This window comes from Gadus morhua, chromosome 2 (assembly GCF_902167405.1).
Source record: "Gadus morhua chromosome 2, gadMor3.0, whole genome shotgun sequence".
NCBI lineage: Eukaryota > Metazoa > Chordata > Actinopteri > Gadiformes > Gadidae > Gadus > Gadus morhua.
Window position 1 is genome coordinate 15,627,655 of NC_044049.1, and position 22,135 is coordinate 15,649,789.

A 22,135-nucleotide genomic window follows, 5' to 3' on the forward strand; every position below is an offset into this window, starting at 1 on the left:
CTTGACTGTTTTATTCCCTTGATGGTTTTGTCTTTGAATTGCTTTGTCTGCCTCTCTCTCTCTCGCTCTCTCTCTCGCTCTCGCTCTCGCTCTCTCTCACTCTCTCTCTCTCTCTCTCTCTCTTACTCTCTACTACATACACAGGCTTATTATTTTGGTTTTATTGAATCACCTTCTCCCTCTCATTTATATCCCATTAAGACACCCCCCCCCACACACACACACACAGTCACACACACACACACACACACACACACACAGACACACACACACACACACACACACACACACACACACACACACACACACACACACACACACGCGCGCGCGCGCGCGCGCGCGCGCACACACACACACACACACACACACACACACACACACACACACACACACACACACACACACACACACACACACACACACACACACAGAGACACACACACACACACACACACACACACACACACACACACACACACACACACACACACACACACACACACACACACACACACACACACACACACAGAGACACACATGCACACACATTAACTTGAAAGGGAAGGACCCCTTTAAACACACACACAGTCCCCCCTATCTCACAGTCACATTGCCCAGCATACACATGCCCACACAAACGCATATCCTATCTTCCTTTGACACATTTGTAGCCTATTTATATTGGATGTTATGAGTAGCTGCTGTGGGTGAGTACTGATAAATTCAGATTTATTTATCAAACTTCATTTTTGACTCATAGGCTGTAACTAAGTCATTATGCTGGCTTAAATGGCTTTAAACTTAAATCGATAGCAGTTTTCTCTGGTCACCCTGTACAACTTTGCCAACATCACTGTGTTTAGGTTACTATGCAGTACAGTCATGGAACAAATCGTATAGGATAGCCCTCATTAGGCTGAATTTGATTAATACAATGCGGCTAAGAAAACTCATTTTTTTTAGGTGAAATTTAGCTCCCTTCCGAGGGATGCAGATATTTCGTTGTAACACGTCTTTGATATCCTGTAGATCCTTTTCCTAAAAAATGGAGCGCACAACATGACGCAGAACTAATCTGAGCTCAGCAGTATCTTCCATTATGCAGGAGCTCTTCCACAGGGAAACCGAACAAACACCTTCCTTACTGCATAGCTTAACCTATTATTGAACCATTGAACTATAAGAAGTAGTTTCACATTCTAGCAGCTACCAATGGTGATAGAATATGGAACACTCTGCTTAACAAGCTTGTTTCTTCCTTCTGCTGCTAATGACTGTTCAGTTGTGGCTAGGTTTGTTGTTTTGCAAGTGTCCTCCTTTAAATGAGACTCTATTGTACTACCACTGTACAATAGAGTAAAATGGCTTTAAACTCTCTACATATATATATATATAGAGAGAGAGAGAGAGAGAGAGAGAGAGAGAGAGAGAGAGAGAGAGAGAGAGAGAGAGAGAGAGAGAGAGAGAGAGAGAGCGTGTTCAATTTAAGTACACCTCTGCCTTTTAACAATTCCAAATCAATCTGCTAAAAAGCCAACACCAACAACCACAGTCATATACAACTACCGACCAGATGTGGCGTTACGTCACGAAAAGAATATGCTCAATGCTCCGCAGAAGAATATTTTTATTACAGCTGATTAGGTTGATTAAAACCAATAACCTTTAAGATGAAAATAACTAACATTGAATCATCGTTTGGCATCATTATAGACTTAGACTTTAGACTTTTACTTCATTGTCCCCTGGGGGAAATTCTTTTTCACTCCATGGTACATTTGTGGGCCGCACGCCGACAGACAGTAACAGATATACAGCCTACACACGTGTGAGAATGACCCCATCATGTTCTTTCCTTCAATATATTTATATAGGGCTATTTATTTTTTTAAGAATATATCTGACAATATGGGCTACAAAAAGGAAAAGCTTTGGTGTGGAAATCGGTTAAATGGACAGCTGTTAGGTATTGAACAGACAGTATTGAGATTTTTTATTGTATTGTATTGGCACTTAAGTATGAAGTACAACATCTAAATACTGTCAGTTCTATATAGAGCTAGGTGATCATGGTCATCATCATGCTCCTGACTCTTTTGTTTTTCATGTTAATTGTTGCCTGGGTTGACAAAATAATCCTTAACATCATGGTCATTGAATGGTAGAGTTAGGGTTATTAGGGTAAGGGTTAGGGAACTCTCGGATCGAGCACCCTTACTCTGCTCTGGGGGGAGATGGCACAGATCCCGGGCTGGACACCAAAAATTGAATGTGGTGAAATTATAAGATGTTTCTTGTTTCGCAGAGAAGATATACTGAAGAGTAGATGAAACTCTCAGAAGGGGATTTCTAACCGTTTACTATTGCGAGTTTGTGTTTCCTAACTATGTTTGATTAATTCAAGAGACTAGGGTTAGGGGTTACATACATTATCTGGTTGTAGTCCTCAGATACACTGAGGACTCAATTTCAGGCAGAAATCAGTTTGTTCTTCTAGTAGGTCTGATTTGTGGTTGATGCCTCTGGATGTTCATGTGCATGATGCAATTCCAGAGTATTTCCTTAGAGAAAGAGTAGTTTGGAGTTAGATTTCTGTATCGATGTTGCTGACATCACAAACATACACCTGCACCCTCTTTCTCTCTTTCGCTCCCTCTCCCATCCCTCATACGTGTGTGTGTGTGTGTGTGTGTGTGTGTGTGTGTGTGTGTGTGTGTGTGTGTGGTGTGTGTGTGTGTGTGTGTGTGTGTGTGTGTGTGTGTGTGTGTGTGTGTGTGTGTGTGTGTGTGTGTGTGTGTGTGTGTGCCACTCTATCAACATCTCCCCCCACACCACCAAGGAGGTCTATTTTAACAGCAGCCTACTTCTTTTAATAATTCCTGCATAAACTCTTTCTCTCTGTCTCTCTTTCTCTGTCTCTCTGTCTCTCATGTCTCTCATTGAAGCTAATATTGGAAAACCTTGTGGCCAGATTGTGTCTTAGCAGGAGTGTTTTTGCATAGGAAAAAAGATATTGGTTTTATAACTAAATATTTATATATTGTAATTATTTTCTCAAAATGTTACTGGTTGCCAATTCCCAACTTATTTATTTGTTATCTGTGAGATGAAGACGAGAGACGGTGGGGGAGATGACAGTTTTTATGGGGAAGCGGGGTTAGAGATTACGCGTAGGATGCCTGAATTGCCAAAAACGCCACTGTGCCTTAGTTATTATTAGCTAACTGTATGACTTTTATTAATCATGGGTCTATTATGAGAAAATTTGTAGACTGTATTCATCCGTGTGTGTGTGTGTGTGTGTGTGTGTGTGTGTGTGTGTGTGTGTGTGTGTGTGTGTGTGTGTGTGTGTGTGTTTATGTGTGTGTGTGTGTGTGTGTGTGTGTGTGTGTGTGTGTGTGTGTGTGTGTGGGCATCTGTGCGTGTGTGTGTGTGTGTGTATGTGTGTGTGTGAGTGTGTGCATCTGTACGTGTGTGTGTGTGTGTGTGTGTGTGTGTGTGTGTGTGTGTGAGTGTGTGTGTGTGTGTGTGTGTGTGTGTGTGTGTGTGTGTGTGTGTGTGCGTGTGTGCGTGTGTGTGTGTGTGTGTGTGTGTGTGTGTAAAACTGTAAAAGACTAATGATAATGGGTAAATAATGGCCTTATTACAAGACACCCTGTCAGTGCCAAGAGGGACACCAGATTGTAGATTGTTAAATTGATAACATATGGAAGTCACAATGCTTAACATATTTCCGGTTCCCAGACACACACACTCAGTGAATTGGCCTGCATACGCTATTCCACAGGGGCCCTCGCTGCCGCTCCTCCACTCTCTCCCTGCTCCCCTGCTCCTTCCTTCCTTCCCTCTCATTCTTAGTCCTCCTCATTCTACCTCTGCGAAGAACAAGACGCGTTGTTCACTGTCTCCTGCCAGCGATGGGGGATAACTGAATCTCTTTTTGGTGCGAGAGCAGGTGGGTGGGTTATCCTTCAATGTGGGCCAGGATGGAGTGGCCATCCCTGGGTCTGTCCCGGCAGTCACTCCCCTGGAGGGAGGAAGAGGAGGAGGAGGAGATGGACGGATAGCCGGGAGAAAATGAAGAAAGTTGACATGGGGAGAGTTTGTAGGGAACGTTGAGACGCTAGCTTGCACCGACCTGGGGATCTCGAAGGGCAGTGTGTGGAGCGATGGACGAGTTTTTCCTTTCCTTTTTACTTTTCCCTCTCTCTCTATCTGTCAGAAGAAATCCTTTTCTATCTGCGACTTTCTAGTTACTTTATTAGCCTGTACCAAGCTTTTGTTCGGAGATTTGGGATTTCCTCGAAGTGTCCACCTTTTTTTTTATATAGATTTATTTGTACATTTTTTGGAACCAACTTCATGAGTGAGGTGGCGGAGGGAACGCTTGCGTCGCTGTTCTGAGGAGCATCTTCTGTGAGGCCAAGGAGAACAATGGGAAGAGACAGAAGCGTCTCCAGACACTTTCGGTAGGGTACTTTCTTAGTCAATCTCTGATCTCGTTGGTGTTTAATGGCGGGCCTCGTTCTGATTTTATAGTTGAGGCTTGAGTTCAAAAAAATATTATTTTTGAAATTTCAATCAATATCCATCGAGCTTTTCAAGACAATCCCTGAACTCTGACTGTGTCTTCTATGTGAACTAAAGTAAATTTAAACTCTTATTTAGCTCTCCTCTCCCTGCTTTCCTTTTAATTATAACACACTTCCTGTTCATAACAACTGTAATCATGGTTATAGCTGGCAAGCTCACAGCTGATATCACGACTCGCATCATCGCTAGTTGGCTCTGCTTACGAGAATGATGGCTCCTTAATGAGTTTCAAGGTGTGCTAACGAGAGGGATGGCTCCTTTAACAAGTTTCCAGGTGTACTAACGAGAATGATGGCTCCTTTAACACGTTTCCAGTTGTACTAACGAGAATGATGGCTCCTATAACAAGTTTTCAGGTCTTCTAACGAGAATGATGGCTCCTTTAAAGAGTTTCCAGGCTGTACCAACGAGAATGATGGCTCCTTTAAAGAGTTTCCAGGCTGTATCAACGAGAATGATGGTTCCTTTAATGAGTTTTGTTGTTATTCAGGCCCCTCTGTGTGTCGTGTCCCTGATCCAGCCCTGCTCCTCCCTTGAATCTAATTATAGCATCCTACCGGCCTCCTTCTAATCGAGGTCACCCCAAGTCCTACATCCTACATTCAACAAAGTTTCTTGGTTGAATCGACTTTCTTTTTTGCTCATTCATGTTTGCCGAGAGCCAGTCACGGTGACCAGACGATTAAGGGTCTTGCAATGACATTGAAAGGAGCAAATGTTTGGAACGTAACCGAGTCTCGTCACTGACGTTCTGCAAATATTGAGGAATAAATAATAAATAAAGCAAATGTAAGTATTTCATTTTGAGAAATTGTTCAACTTCTACTGAGCTAAGCGGAACAGCCGTGGTGGGAATTGAGGGCCCTTTTAAAAGTTCTGTGGCCTACATTGAACTCAAATCAGCCAAATATCTTCGCGATATCTTTACACTTGGTATGTGACCCTGGCCTAGAAAGATTTCTAGTTCAAACCCTCCATCTCTCTTGTTATTCATCTGGTTCTTTCCTCTTTTAGGGCTCTATTTTTTTCACCCTCTATGCAGTGTTTCTCTCTCTCGCTGTCTTTATCATTATTGATGTGTCTTTCAGTAAATTCATTCATTCACACTCAACATTATGCCCCTAATGTTTCAATACGTAGTAAGCTAGCTATGCAGCTTGTACTTGCTCTATAGTGTTTGTCCTGTGGGTGGCGATGTAGAGCAGACCCTTAAGTCTTTTATGGATATTTTTTTTATTTTTATTATTATTACTACTATTATTATTACTACTATTATTATTAATATTAATAATAAATAAAATATCTGTTTTTTGCTGAGGTCTACTAAAAGAAAAGTACCTCAGATGATTTAATATCATAGCCGGAAGGAATATACATTCTGGTGCAATACAGATCATGTATAATAATAGTCCATATCAATTTAATATGATAACATTGAAGCATGAATGTCCTTATTCTTGTAAATACAGATTCAGGTTCATACACATTGCTCTGCGACTAAGAGACAGACTAGTAGTATCTTCTTGCTTAAGTATTTGTACCTATGTATGTGTTTGAGACATAATACCCTTAAGCTAAGAGCACATTTTCTGCATTGATTATAAGTGTGTGAGCCAAGGCCTCCATTTTGTTCTAAATTCTGAAGAACCACTCCCAAGGTAGCCGCTACGCTGAGCAACAGTTCTCTATGAATAACTGGTTCTCTTGATAACTCTTTTTGAGAAGTTTCAACCGGTTTCCTGTTTTTTAAAATGGGATTTGAATCGGTACCTACTAATTGACAGCACTATAAGATTACCTCAAGTACAACTATTGCATTCCAATTATGTAAAAGTCTGTAAAACATTATGGGAATAGTTCATGGGAATAGTTCACCTATTACTACAGACCACCATGAGTCTGTGCACATATTCAGTATGCACCAATATTTGCAATTCGCCGAAACCCATGAAAACATGAGAATGGAAATAAAGACAAGGAAAACAGCTTTAGAGACAGCCTCGTAAACACTATATTAATCAGAATCCTCTCCGTTATGAATCCTGATGAGAAAGATCTTGTGATTTAGTGCTCACTATTAGCATTGGAGCAGGCTTCAAGTCAAGCCGTTTTACTGTATTGGTATCAGTGTCAGACATCCACAATCACCTGCACAGCCCCTGTTTCACTGACAGAGCTTTTCAGCCAGCCAGCCAGTGTGAAGTCATACTCCCACCGGTGAGGATATGAGCTGAGCCTCTACATCAGAGGGATGATGAAACAGCCCAAGAGATATTGTCTCAGAAAAACAGATGAAAGCAAGACAGAGGGTGGTGCAGAACATATGTGATTGTCGCATTGTTTTGAGGGAAAAGCACTCTTGCTGGAGGAATATATGCAGGATGATGGTAGGGTGTGTAGGGTTAAAAGGACAGCATTAAAGACCATTAAAGGACAGCATTGAAGACAGTCATTGCGTTTTGAAACAACCACTTTGTCCCCGCATTTCTGTCACTCGTTTCAATCTACCTATATAAAATAATTGTCCCATCCTAGCAGAGAATATTCTCTCATGTGTGCATGTGTGTGCGTGTGTATGTTCGTTTGTGTGTGTATTTTTGTTTGTGTGTGTGTGTGTGTGTGTGTGTGTGTGTGTGTGTGTGTGTGTGTGTGTGTGTGTGTGTGTGTGTGTGTGTGTGTGTGTGTGTGTGTGTGTGTGTGTGTGCGTGTGTGTGTGAGTGTTTGTGTGTGTGTGTGCGTGTGTGTGACAGAAAGTGATAATGGTGCACTGGGTGCATACATGGATTTCTGTACAAAGAACAATGAGTAAGATATGGAACTAGAAGTAGTGTCCTGTATTAAAGGAAGAGAAGCTGGGAGCTGGGAGGAGAGAGAAGGAGCTTGAGGGAGGGACGGAGGGATGCAGGAAGAGAGAGAGGAATATAGTAGAGAGTGAGGAAGGAGGGATCATACGAGAGATAGTTTACGTAGGAGGGGTTGGGAACTGATGTTTTCTCCAAGTGGTGGCAGAAGGACTGTGTGCTTTCCTGGCTGTGAGGATCCGGACGTTTACCTTTACATGGACAACAGATTCTACTCATCTAATAACAAGCTCCTAAGATCTCACACACGCATGCACGCACACACACACTGAGACACCGCGAAGGTGCACAGAACGCTGAAATATTCACATGCATGCATACTTACGTACCCCAAGGCACATGCCTACGCCCAACACACACACACACACACATGCTCTTCACCACACACACCACGCACACACACTTGCAAACAAGGCCTTGTGTGGCGATCCCATGAGGATATCATGAACAGGAGCTATTTTTGAACCAATTATGTGGATCTTACAGCTGGACAAAGACGTACTGTGAAAATGGAAGAAGCTTTTATTTTTCATCTTTATTCTTAAGAAGACAAGAACACTCTCAGAGATTAGTTCAGTTACCGGATTTGGGATTGGTACCGGACAATTGGGAAGGATTGTTCCTAAAATATTTTTTTTCCAGTTCAGTGTTTTCATTTTCTGGTCAATAGTGTAAATTGCACAAGAATCAGGTTTGAATTAGCTGCTAATATTAGTTTGTAATATAAGTTGTAAAATTGCTGGTAATAATAGTTAGTGATATGGGCTGGTGATAATGGTTGGTAATATTGGTTGGTAACATTCGTTGGTAATGTTGGTCTGTTATATTAGTAAGACACGACTTTGAGAGAGAATTATTGAGTGGCTCCACCCAGGCTCTTCTGCTGCACGGTGTAGTGGACCTGACTTGTTTCATAATCGGCCTGACAGGAATTCTTTGCAAGCAGGATGTATGCGTTACTTTCTTCTTCTTGTCAGGATTGTCGCAGTATAAGAGACCTTGCTCGGGAATTAGTTGGTCAATACTGATAAGAGCCCCCTTCTCTTCGAGCCTCTCTCCTACACCCTGAACCTCTGAGCTGCTCCCTTAACCCTTCCCCGCGTCGGGTCAAGGGGTCGAGACCTTCACTGTGCTTACTGTGTGACACTTAGCGTACATGTCCGCTATGTTCGCCAGGATCTTCATTCCCAAGAAGCACCGGGAGCGCTTCGACGACGTGGTGTCCCAGAGTCTGATGAGCCGCATCAAGGGGCGGAGCTTCAGCGACCCCAGCCGCAACCGCCTTCGCCGCAGCCGCAGCGAAGACCACCCGGAGCGCCTGCTGGTGTCCACGCGTGCCAGCTCTGTGCCGCGCACACACGCCGAGGAAGGAGTCATGCCCACCCGCGGCATGCGGAAGACCACCTCGCTCATCGCTGGGCATTCCGCCGGGGGCCCAATGGCAACCACCAGCTGCAGGTCAGTGACCTCCGACCCACAATTGATTGGATTGGTGTTGTTGAGGAGACTTCAAGTTTCTTCATCTGTGTTTGTGTGTGTGTGTGTGTGTGTGTGTGTGTGTGTGTGTGTGTGTCTGTGTGTGTGTGTGTGTGTGTGTGTGTGTGTACATGGGCTTGCGTGCGTGCGTGCGGGTGTGTGTGTGTTTGTGTGCATTGGTGTTTATTTGTGTGTCTTCTTGTATATGTGTATCACTGTTAATACAAAACCCTCCCTCCCCCATACACACATATACAGCACAGCTTAATTATACAAAGACAAAAAAGACTAAAAGTTCATCAGATGTTCATCTGTGGCGAAGGAGGAATTAAGGAGGAAGGAGGAAATGTAAAAAAAAAGGGCAAAAGGCAACACTAAGAGGGCAAAATGCAACACTAGCACTTCTGAAAAAACTGTCCCCAAGTCGTCATTGTTTTTTCTATTTAGTAATTTACCTTAATTTGCTCTCCCCACCCAGAGTGAAACAAAAATAACCTACTTGTAAGGTGTCCAAAAACGTATTTAAGTGCGGTAGTCGAGGTGAACCTTCCGTGGTTCAAGTCAACTTTCCTTTAGTTTGCTTTAGTTTCTAATGAGTGGTCTCATGTCTTCATAAATAAGTAGAGTAGTGGTATATTATCTTCTGGGGATAAGCTGACCATGTTTAAAAAGGGCTCTCTGTATGCAGAATTGGGGTCTTAAAGTCATCTGCACAACAGGGCATACCGTCTGTGGTCTGCAAATTGGAGTCCCATTGTTTCGGAAAGGGCGGGAAAAGCTTCATAATAAAGCAAATAGATCTCTATTAGCTTATGTAATTACCGAACTAAAAGCATATAGAAATCATGGTGTAAAATATCTCTTCCTTATTATACCACCGCTCTCACTAGTCCCACAGGGCTGCAAACTTGTGCAAAGTGTCAGCAAATCTGAGGACGGTATTGAGTTTCTATGGTAACCACATTCCGCCCATAATTTTATGACTTGCAGAGGTATAGTATAAATAAATGATCCTTGCTATACACTCAATATTACAAGCATGAATAAGTGCTAAGTGCTCTCTCTCTCTATATATCTATATATGTATATAAATATATTTCTCTCTCCCTCTCACTCACTCGCTGTCTCTCACTCAATCTCCCCCCCAGGACAGTGAGGGTGTGCAAGGGCAACTTGAGCTTTGGCTTTACACTCCGAGGCCATGCTCCTGTCTGGATTGACTCAGTCATCCCCGGTAAGCTAACGGTAATAGTGACCCGTTGCAATACATTTGTGTGACCAGAAAGGAGCACGGCTTTGCTCTAACTATGTGTGTCTATGTGTGTTGCGCTGCCGTCATGCAATGGATTGATGATGTGATGGGCCAACAGGAGGAGTCTTATCATTATGGGAGTGGCTTAGAGAAAGCAAATGACCTGGTATCTGTAGCTGGCAACTGGGCAAGGAGGTAGGGGATAGGATAGTCCAGTTGTAGTGGAAAGCATATGCTCTATAGTAAATAGATAGCGTGAGTCATTTAGCGGCTAGGCTGTTCCAATCCTAGCTGAACGATACCGGGTTCAATCCCCCTTATCTGCAGCCTCACCTGTGGGTGTCTTTCAGCAAGATAACCCCTATTCTCCCTCTCTCTTTCTCTCTCTCACTCTCTGTCTCTCTCTCTCTCGCTCTCTTCCTCTCTCTATCTCTCTTTCTCTCTTTTTATCTCTCTCTTTCTCTTTCTCTCTCTCTCTTTCTCTCTCTCTCTCTCTCTCTCTCTTTCTCTCTATCTCTCTCTCTCTCTCTCTCTCTCTCTCTCTCTCTCTCTCTCTCTCTCTCTCTCTCTCTCCCTCTCTCTCTCTCTCTCTCTCTCTCTCTCTCTCTCTCTCTCTCTCTCTCTCTCTCTCTCTCTCACTCTCACTCTCACTCTCTCTCTCTCTGCAGGCAGCCCAGCTGACAAGGCTGGTCTCAAACCGGGGGACCGCATTCTGTTTCTGAACGGACTGGACATGAGGTGGGGCTGAGTCTGCTCTCCTAACCCTCAATAAACAACAACCCCCTTTAGGCATCCATGAGCAAGATGCCTAGCCCCTTCCTGATTCTTGACATGTATCTGTAATCAGTGTAGGACACATTGGATAAAAGTGTCTGCTTAAACGGTTAAACACACACACATACAAACATATTCAACCCCTTATCCGGGGTCGGGTCGCAGGGGCAGCATCTCTAGCAGGGGAACCCAGACTTCCCTTTCCCGGGTCACATTGACCAGCTCTGACGGGGAATCCCGAGGCGTTCCTAGGCGAGGCTGGAGACATAATCTCTCCACCTAGACCCCCTCAACAAACTCCTGTATAGACAAAGGAGCGGCAGCTCTACTCTGAGTTCCTCACTGATGGCTGAGCTTCTCACCCTATCTCAAGGCTTGGCCTTCCGGCTCAGTTCTCTTTTCCTCATAATGGTGCGGAAAAGCGATTGCAATACTGCCCCCCCTACTCCGATTCTCATGCTAATCTCACATCCCATCGCACCCTAACTCGTGAACAAGACCCAGAGGTACTTGAACTCGAGAAAGTCATTCCCTTCCCGTAGTAGGCAATTCACCGGTTTCCGGCTGAGAGTCATGGCCTTAGAATTAGAGGTGTTAATCCTCATCACAGCCGCTTCACACTTGGCTGTGAACCAATCCAGTGATTGCTGAAGGTCAAAGGCCGATGATGCCATCAGGACCGCATCATCTGCAAAAAGCAACACCCACCAAACTGCAACCCCTCCCCACCATGACTACGCCTCGATATGACAAAGCATAGCCCTGGTGGAGGGGAATGAATCAGACTTACTGCCTGGAACGTGCACACAGCTGTCGCCTTCAGGGTACAGAGATTACAGAGATACTCATGTAGACTTGATGGGCATACTCCAAGGCCCCCTCCAGGATCCTTGCGAGAGCTGGTCCGTGGTTCCACGTCCGGGGCGGAATCCGCATTGTTCCTCTTCAATCTGACATTCGACTATCGGCCGAACCCTCCTTTTCCACCACCTTGGAGTAGGCTTTTTCCAGGGAGGCTGAGTAGTGTGATACCCCTATAATTGGCACACACACTCTGGTTCACCTTGTGAACACGGGAACGACCACCCCGGTTTGCCACTCCTTTAAAGAGTCGGGTCAGCCAAGACAGCCCCTTCACACCCAGAGCTTTCAGCATTTCTGTCCGGATCTCATCAATCCTTGGGGCTTGACCATTGTGGAGTTGTTTGACTAAAGTGACTTCCCCCAGGGGAATTGAGGAAGAACCCCCATCAGCCTCAAGATCTGATTGTAAAATAGAGGGTGTGTCAGTCTGTCAGTACCTCCTCCTCTGTCCGACTACCTCCTCAGTTGAAGTCAACAAGTCCCATCCTTAATATACACAGCTGGGATGGTTCCCCGTTTCCCCCCCTAAGGGGCTGGACAGTTTTCCATAAGCACCCGCTGCTTTGCCTCTGACACAGCAGCGGCTGCAGCCGCAACCCTGCAGCTTCCCCCTTCCCCTGATCCAACATACCACCAGACTGTGGTCAGTTGTCTAACCCTCTATTCACCCGAGTGTCCAAAACATGCGGCCTCAGATCGGATGATACAATCACGAGATCGATCATCGATCTTCGTCCTAGGGTGCTCTGGTACAAGGTACACTTATGAGCATCCTTATCTTCGAACATGGTGCACTTTTAGTGGCGTATGGTGGCATAAGTATGTGAGACTCAAGTTGTTTCATGGTGTTTTGGTGAACTACAAAATAGCAGGGAGGGACAATTTGTGAATAAAATGTATACAAATCCACCAGTGGTTGTATATTGTGTATTGCATTGCACTTTGAAAGCTGGTGGGCAGCATGTCTTGGACTACAAGGGCAGAAGGAGAGGATGCAAAGCCAATTACTCAAACCAGCCCTACTCTAGATTTGTAAAACTAAATAAAAAAATCTGGGCCTACCATAGGTCCTTTTTTTGCCCTCAATGACTGAAGCTATTGGTTGTAATTTGGCTATGTTTGACACAAGACCAAGATATTTTTTAAGTGATTTCAGAATAACGGCATGTGTAGCTCCACGTTTTCGCCACCCTTTCAGCCGGCTTGGTATGTGTGTTCCCCTGTAGGACGTGTTCCCACGAGAAGGTGGTGTCCATGCTGCAGGGCAGTGGGGCCATGCCTTCGCTGGTAGTGGAGGACGGCCCGGCCTCCTTCTCCCTGGTAGAGCAGCAGGAGCTGGTGGGAGGAGGAGGAGGAATCAGCGGAGGGGGTCCACCCATGGAGGGCTCCCGCTCCCCGGTGTTGAGCTCCCTGCAGTGGGTTGCTGACATTCTGCCTCCCAGCATCAGGGTCCACGGCCGCACCTTTGGCCAGCAGTTGGAGCACCTGCTGACCATCCAGGAGAGGTACACTATCTGCAAGGCCCTGGAGAACTTCTTCCAGCACAGGTGAGACCCGGCAGCGAGCGTAGGGGGATTGAGTGTAGGAATGTTTAGCTGAAAACGGTGTTGACTGCTGCCCGTAGCTAAGAGACGTCACCATCGCAGCTACATTGAAGGGGCCAAGATTGGCTTGTTAACAAAGTGTGTGATGTAGCATTAACAATTCCCCAACTAAGCAATTCTGCTGTTTTCGTCAAGGGCTCATTTATGTTGAGTGCAAGAAAGTATAATAATAATGATAAGATTCATATGAATTTAACAGTGACGCAAAGAAATAATATAAAAAACAAAAACCGTTAAGTCAAGATGAAAATATTGTTAGCATTCAATATGTCCTACTTATTCCACTATCTTTCCTATCGTCTCTTTCCCTGTATTAATTTATTTATGTATCTATTTATCTAGTCTCCTTCCAATATTTTTAATTTATGACATTGTTTTCCTCTTTCTGCTGTTTCCTCGTCAGCAGGAACGTTGACACTCTGATCGTGGATGTGTTCCCGGTGTTGGACACCCCGGCCAAACAGGTGATCTGGCAGTTCATCTACCAGCTGCTCACCTATGAGGAGCAGGAGCACTGCCAGAGCAAGATCACGCGCTTCCTCGGGTTCAAAGCCTCCGCAGGTGTGTGTGTGTGTGTGTGTGTGTGTGTGTGTGTGCGTGTGTGTGTGTGTGTGTGTGTGTGTGTGTGTGTGTGTGTGTATGTGCTTGTATGTATATATATATATAGACTTGACTTGACAACATCTTCAGTTTGACTGGCCTTGTTCACTTTGGGTTCCACCAACACCCCCCCCCCCCCCCTCCCCCCCAATGTGTTTTCCAGTCCCCCCTCCACCGCCACCGCCCCCCCCTCCCCTAGAGCATGATGGGGCCCCTGAGCCCCACCGGCGGAGCAGCTCCATGAGGGTGACCGGCACCACGTACCGTAGCAGCGTCAGGGGCCGCAGCTCTGACGACCTGGTCATAGGCACCCATCTGGGGATGGGTACGAGAGCCTTGAGGGCTGGGACCAGTTTGGGATGTTATCTTTCAAGTTCAGCATCTTCTTCATGATCATCATCGTCATCATCATCATCATCATCATCATCATCATCATCATAATTGTTTGCGTCATCATCTTCATCATTCTCACAATTGTTTCACAAATCCCCACAGTTAAAGTTATGTATTATTTATTGCTTTAATTCATCTCTTATTAAAAAAGGTTGTGAGCTTTTGTTATTTTGATTGGTTATTGATGTTTGTCCCTGAATTGGATTAAAACTGAATTGTTAGGCTTTTTTCAAATCCCAATACCTGGGCATTTACTACCACTAGAAAGGTGGTTACCAATTTATGATTGTATTACAAGCTTACATTGAATATGAAACATTGCTTTGATTCCTGCTTTTCAGTAGTTCTTATCAATTAGTCACTTAGTCCCTTAAACACAGATCATTCGGATCATTATCACGGATGACTGACTGAGATGTGGTTCTACGTCCAAGGTTACCGTGGAGAGCCAGTGCTGGAGACGGGGATGAGGCTGGCTCCGGGGGAGAGACAGTCAGGGGACGGCACCTCCCTGCCTGAGACCCCCAACAACCTCACCAATGTACTTCCCAAGAAAAAAAGGCCATTAACAAAGAACCACACAAAAATACATAGATAGACAGACTAGAAGACGTAACCTTTTTAAACACTATTGTAACCATAATCATGTAGTGGCTTGGGTGTTCGACTCCCATCCGAAAGGAACTGGGTTCGATCCCCAAGTTTGACAGGCTACTTGTAAGCTTCCTTGAGCAAGATGGCTCCCCCCTACCTGCTTATCGCCTGTATCTGAATTCACTGTAAGACATTTCTTGTTTTAAAGCATCTGCTTACTGAATTAATAATAAAGCGGTACACTCTTCCCCATTGCTCTACAAAGCTGTCAGCAGTGTACGCAGAGCTGGAGAACATGTATTCGTCCAAGAGGTCCAAGTCCCTGAAGAACCGCCCTCCCCCAGCCCAGGACAGCCTCCTCGAGGTGGAGCCCATCTCGCGCACCTCCTCCCCCACAATGCTCGCCAGCACAGGTGGGGAACTCACCCCTCACCCGTCCATACCCCTGTTCCCGATTATTAATCCCTATTAATCATCCCTATCATTTTGTTTCTTTGCAGGCGGTCGCAAGGGACCCCCACCGCCGCCCACATCATGGCCAGAACCAATGGCCAGTCCCCCGGATGCCCCGTTCTACAGCTCCGGGATGCCCACCCAGATCAGTGCTGAGTCGAACCCTTACGTAAGCCTGGACAGCCCCCCGCCCTCGCCGCCCAACCCCCCAGACTACCCCCCAAGCCCTGTGGGGCATCGCAGCAGCAAGCGGCGCTACACCTTCTCCAAGCCGCCCCGGTCAGAAGACACCGATCGCTTCCTGGACGCCCTCAGTGAGCAGCTGGGACAGAGGGTGGCCATCGTCGACGATTTCCTGAGTCCTGAGAATGACTACGAAGAGGTAGGCTGGCATGTCCCTGGAGCAACCAATCAAACTGTAAGTTTAGCTTAGTTTTTGGCTTCGGAAGATGACAGACTAACTGATCATCAATTGATGTAAGTAAGTACTGTCACGATTATTAATGCAAAGATGTGTGTAATCATCCTGTAAAAATGTTAACTATGGTCCAGCATGGTTCCTAAATAGCTTTCGGAGTATGTCACGTGTTATGTGTGGGCATCTGCGGTGTAGCTGATAATAATATGATTGATGGTAATGCCAGGATGTTGTCCAGATGAGCTTTCCAGACGAAGAGGACGAAGAGGACGATGAAGATGACCTGGGAGAGGACGACGAGGAGAACGGGGGCTTCGTGGCCCCGGAGCTCAGCAGCCCGAGTGACGTGCAGAGCAGCAGTGCAGAGGAGGAAAACGCCTCCTCCCTCACCTATTCATCCTCCTCCGACCACATCCCGCCTCCGCCCATGACTCCTCCCCCCCCGCCGCCCATCCAGTTCAATGACACACCACCTCCGGCGCCTCCCTCTGCCCCGACCGCAGCCCAGCCACCTCCTCCGCCTCCTCCTCCTCCTCCTCCTCCTCCGCAGCAGCTACTGGTCTACAGCCCCGAGCACTCCCCCAGAGCCTATGTGCCCATGCGCCGCAAGTCTGGACCCCCTCCTCCACCTCCCCCCAGGAGTAATCTGCTGCCCAAGCGGCAGTCCCTTCACAAAGTCCTGCCCGCCAGAGAAGACGTACAGGTCCGTGCTACGATACAGGAGCTCAAGGCCTTCCAGGAACAGCAGGCCTACCGGGAGAGACAGGTCTACGAGGCGCAGCAAGCGACACAGGAGCGAGAGGCCTACAAGGAACAGAAAGCCTATGAAGAGCAACAACTGTACCAGGAACAGCAGGCCTACCAGGAGAGGCAGGCCTACCAGGAGAGACAAGCTTACAAAGAGAGACAGGCCTACGAAGAGCAAAAGGCTTACGAGGAGCAAAAGGCCTACGAAGAGCAAAAGGCTTACGAGGAGCAAAAGGCCTATGAGGAGCAGAAGGCCTACGAAGAGCAGAAGGCCTACGAAGAGCAGAAAGTCTATGAAGAGCAACAGGCCTATGAGGAGCAGAAGGCCTATGATGAACAGAGGGCTTACGAAGAGCAGAAAGCCCTCCAAGCCAAACAGATCTATCAGGAGCTCCAAGAACGACAGGCGTATGAGGAGCAGAAGGCCTACCAGGAGCAGAAAGCTTTCAAGGAGCGCCAGGCCTACCATGAGCAGCAAGCCTACCAACAAGAGCAGCAGCAACTGCAACAAATCTATCAGAGCCACCAGTCGCTCCCCGCCCAGCATTCACCCCACTCGCCACATCCCCTCCAGCAGCTTCACCAATCCCTGCCCCCTCTTCCTTCTCCCGACTCAAACCGAACGCGCACTAATCACCCTCTGTACCAGATGCAGCAAGCACAGCAGCAGCAGCAGCAGCAGCACCAGCACCAGCAGCAGCAGCAGCAGCACCAGCAGCAGCAGCAGCAGCACCAACAGCAGCAGCAGCAGCAGCAGCAGCAACAAGCCCAGCAGGGCCACCCCCACCGGCGCCATTCCCGGTCAGCGCCATCACCCCACCAGCCCTCATCCCAACAAACGGCCCACCCAGGTCAACAGGGTCACTACATCGAAGGCGTCTACCAAAGCCGCAAAAGTCTAAAGGCCCAGGCTCACCATGCGTCAGCTGAGATGCTCAACCAGATGCACCAAGCCCAGGCTCAAGCCCTCCACTCGTCCGCCGAAATGATCCACCACATGCAGCAGGCGCAAACCCGCCACGCCTCCAATGAGATGCTGAACCAAATGCACAAGGCCCAGGCCCACCACTCTTCGTCTGAGTTCCTGCACCACCAAGCCCACCAGATGCACCACGAGCATCACCACACATCCACGGAGCTCCTCAGCCAGGTTCACCGACTGAGTCAGAGGCAGCCGCACCATTCCTCCAGCGAGCTGCTTCATCAGATGCACAAAGTCCAAGCACATCATTCCTCTACAGAGCTGCTCCACCAGGCCCATCAGATGCAGCAAGCCAAGCCCCACCACTCCTCTGCTGAGCTGCTGCACCAAACCCAGCAAGACCCCGCCTCCCTGCCGGTCCAGTTCACCCGAGAGAGCTCGTCTCACCAGAGCCGAAGGAGCCTAAAGGGGCACCATCAGGTCCAGGCGTCGCCCCAAGGCAGACACCCAGAGCACCAGATCCATCACCCGCAGCCCAACAAACCCTCTCCCCAGAGACCCCACTCCATCCAGCAGACCCACCACCCCCATTCCCCTTCCCCTCAGATCCACCACATCCATCACATGACCCCTCAGCCCCCTCCACAGGACTACCAGCCCCAGATCCACCTGATCCACCCCCCACAAGGTCAGCCAGCCCACAGGCCCCAGCCACTCCTCTCCACCTTCCAGCCGCTACAGCCTCACCAGACCACACCCTCTACCTTCCAGGCCTTGCCCCAGCACCCTCAACCCCACCAGGCCCAACCTCCAGGCCAAGCTACCCGCCCGCAGTCCCAGCCCTCCCACCTCCTGCTGCAGTGTCAGCCCCCATTGCAGCCCCACCACAAGCAGTCCCCGGGCCAGGTCCAGCCACAATCCCTGCCACACTCTCTGTCGGACCCTCCGAAACACCCGGAGCCTCCTCTGCCGCCGCCTCCTCTGCCTCCCCCCTGCTCACCTCCCCCCCTGCCCAGGCCTCCCCTGTCCAGGATGGACTCTCATCACATGAGCGTGAAGAGGCTGCGCTGGGAGCAGGTGGAGAACTCAGAGGGCACTATCTGGGGAGAGGTGAGAAGGGTGATGTGGGGGATATGATTGATAAAAACAAGATTGGAAAAGGAATAGATCAGATTCGACTTTGCATTTGTTTTTTTTCTAGTTTGGGGCCAATTCGGACTACGACAAGCTGAATGACATGGTGAAATACCTGGATTTAGAATTGCATTTTGGGACTCAAAAGAGCCAAGGTTCGTGCCACTGTACGTGAGTTTGGGTACGGAATCCTTTAAATGTAATGCAAGGCGCTAGCCCATTTGATTACACTGTTCCCACTGTTTGCCATGTGTTTAGTGTCGGTTCCAGAGCCATTGCTTCAACCAGAGACGTTCAAAAAGAAAGACGTTATTGAAATCCTCTCCCATAAAAAAGCCCACAACGCCTGTAAGCATCACGCACTAACAAAGGCACCACCTATTGTCCAAATCTCCTTGTATTGTTCAAGAAAATGTTGTACTTGTGCGTGACCTTTGACCTTACCTGTCCTCCAGCCATCCTTATTGCTCACCTGAAGCTGTCGCCGGGGGAGCTTCGTAAGGTGCTCATGACCATGGCCTCTGACAGGCTGGAGTCGGCGCACATCAAGCAGCTGCTGCTGTACGCCCCAGACGCCGGGGAGGTGAAGCAGTACGAGCAATACCGCCAGGACCCCAGCAAGCTCAGTGAGCCTGACCAGTTCGTATTGCAGGTAGAGATCATATCCGAACATGTGATTTGTTTGTAATACTAGTGCAGTGGCTAGGGCCACTGCATGTTCAATTCCCTGCAAAAAACGGTCCAAAGTGTTGTAAATACACGTAAATGTAAGTACAGGCAGATCATTTAAGAGTAGTACGCTTTGTGGAACTTGTTATCAGGGGGGTTGTTTATGTGTTGACTGATTGGAATGCATGCTAACTGTTAGTCTGTGAGTTAACCGTTGAGATTAGTGTTGGGATAACTGTTGAGGGGAGCGTGTCTATGTTCCCCGGGTCCTATGTTCCCCTCTTTGTATGAGACTGGGGAACATAGGACCCTTTTTAAAAAAAAGGGTCCTATGTTCCCCGCTTTTCCCAAAAAGGGTCCTATGTTCCCCGATATGTATGTGACCGGGGAACATAGAACCCTTTAAAAGGGTTCTATGTTCCCCGGTCTGTTACTTTTTCCACCATTACTGCCAAATTCCGGCCGAGATAACTACCATTAAGTGTCTTTACCTTTTGTGGAAGAGGGAGAGACGTTGGAGAACCTGACGCAGTCTATTCATACGCCGGTAAACAAACCCCGAGAAGCCCAACCCCTACGAGAGCACCCCGCGCTACGGCCATCCGGAGGCGCTCAGAGCTTTTGGCGGTGATATTATTATACAATTATATTATATTATATACTATTATATAAAGAGCTCCGGGAGTCGCAAACGGCAACAATCACTTTCTCCTCCATGCTGCAGTTCACCCCGGACTGCACTGCACTGTGTTGGCCGGTTGAACGTTGATTGGCTGTTATCACGCGAATGTCACGTCAAAGTTTAAATATTTTTAAAGATTGATAGATTGCGGGGAACATAGGACCCTTTTCTGGGAAAAGGGTCCTATGTTCCCCGCTTTTCCCAAAAAGGGTCCTATGCTCCCCGGTATGTATGAACATAGGACCCTTTTTGGGAAAAACGGGGAACATAGGACCTTTTCTAAAAAAAAGGGTCCTATGTTCCCCGAGTGGGGAACATAGGACCCGGGCCGGGGAACATAGGACCCGGGGAACATAGGGATGACCCCCTGTTGAGCTAACTGTTGGGCTAACAAGCTAAATGTTTAGCTCATTGTTGGCTAACTTTTGGGATAAACATAAGGCTATCCCCTTGGATAACTGTTAAGCTAAGTGTTTGCTAATCTCCTACTCCAGATGTTGTTGGTTCCCGAGTATAAGACGCGTCTCCAGAGCCTCCACTTCAAGTGTTCCCTGCAGGAGAAGACGGATGAGCTTCGAGGAGGCTTTGACTGTATCTACAAGGCCTCGCTGGAGCTCAAGACTAGCAAGAAGCTTGCCAAGATACTGGAGGTCTGTTAGTGTTTTGAGATAAACTATTGCAGTTAGCGTTGGGAATTGATGCGGAAAGGTATTTCCGCAATAAGGCAGATTTTACGACATGATGCAGTTAAGATAAGATAGGAAAATGCTGACAATGCGCTTGTCATGTGTCTAAACAGATATAATCTGCCTGGTATTCTTCCATTTAAAGTCCCATTCCTTCATTGAATTACCCCAACCTCAACAGCCACTCTAAGTAGAAAATAAGTCATTCTTATAGTCAGTATATATATAGTAATAAAAGTCTAATAATATTCACTATGAATGTCATTTGTATTCCAGACTCACAATTTTCTTCTTCCCTCTTGTACTTTTATAGTTTGTGTTGGCAATGGGCAACTACTTGAACAATGGTCAACCAAAGACCAACAAGACCACAGGCTTCAAGATCAACTTCCTCACAGAGGTGCATATTAACCCATCAATTACTCAAATGAATGACTAAATATTGTTTTGTTATATATCAAAATATGTTAACTAAATATACTAACTTGAGTATTAACCATGTCCTTTGTAGCTTAGCACCACCAAAACAGTTGATGGGAAGTCAACATTTCTGCACATCCTGGTCAGGTCTCTGTGCCAACATTTTCCTGACGTGCTGGACTTCTCCAAAGACCTAACCATGATTCCACTGGCAGCCAAAGGTACATTAGGGATATGATTCCATCACCTATTTCATTGCACAGCATTTCCCACCCACACACACACACACACACACACACTCAAACACACACACACACACACACACACACACACACACACACACACACACACACACACACACACACACACACACACACACACACACACACACACACACACACACACACACACACACACACACCAGAGGCGCTGCATCCCATTAGGCATACCAGGCAATTGCTTGGGGCCCCGGGCCACTACTAGGGGGCCCCCTAGAGCCAAAAAAAAAATAATAAAAAAAATAAAAAAATCGCTCCACCCCCCCCCCCCCCCCGTCAACAATCGCTCCATACCCCCGTCCCGTCCCGTCCCGTCAACAATCGCTCCATACCCCCCCTGTCCCCGTCCCCGTCAACAATCGCTCCATACCCCCCCCCCGGTCAACAATCCTCTGCCTGGGGCCCCCACACTCCCTAGAATCGCCCCTGACACACACACACACAAACATGATATCACCCCCAAGTGTTTGTCCACAGTGAACCAGAGGGCAATCACGTCAGACATGAACGACCTCCACACGACCATACAGGAGACCAGAGCCGCCTGCCAGAAGATGCCTGCTACTTCTGAGGACCGCTTTGCCGTCGTCATGAGTGTATCCTTTAAATAGAAGAGAAACAGAATTATCTGGATCCTTATTATATGAGGATGGTTGTTTAAGCATATTTTTTATATCTGAAACAATGAACAGATATCCTCGTCTTGAGCGGAAGC

General features: G+C 47.2%; 1 protein-coding gene across 1 annotated transcript in view; it reads left to right on the forward strand.

The window, feature by feature from the left end:
* Positions 1–22,135, forward strand: part of grid2ipa (glutamate receptor, ionotropic, delta 2 (Grid2) interacting protein, a) — a 31,599-nt gene that overhangs the window by 6,401 nt on the left and 3,063 nt on the right. Inside the window, exons 5-21 of the mRNA XM_030377898.1 lie at positions 8,631–8,912; positions 10,079–10,164; positions 10,851–10,920; positions 13,047–13,367; positions 13,831–13,985; positions 14,188–14,349; positions 14,852–14,958; positions 15,277–15,424; positions 15,512–15,846; positions 16,109–18,661; positions 18,753–18,840; positions 18,944–19,033; positions 19,141–19,337; positions 20,531–20,686; positions 21,036–21,122; positions 21,234–21,363; positions 21,898–22,016. Of these exons, the coding sequence (XP_030233758.1) occupies positions 8,631–8,912; positions 10,079–10,164; positions 10,851–10,920; positions 13,047–13,367; positions 13,831–13,985; positions 14,188–14,349; positions 14,852–14,958; positions 15,277–15,424; positions 15,512–15,846; positions 16,109–18,661; positions 18,753–18,840; positions 18,944–19,033; positions 19,141–19,337; positions 20,531–20,686; positions 21,036–21,122; positions 21,234–21,363; positions 21,898–22,016 (5,086 nt within the window). The remainder of the gene's footprint in view (positions 1–8,630; positions 8,913–10,078; positions 10,165–10,850; positions 10,921–13,046; positions 13,368–13,830; positions 13,986–14,187; positions 14,350–14,851; positions 14,959–15,276; positions 15,425–15,511; positions 15,847–16,108; positions 18,662–18,752; positions 18,841–18,943; positions 19,034–19,140; positions 19,338–20,530; positions 20,687–21,035; positions 21,123–21,233; positions 21,364–21,897; positions 22,017–22,135) is intronic.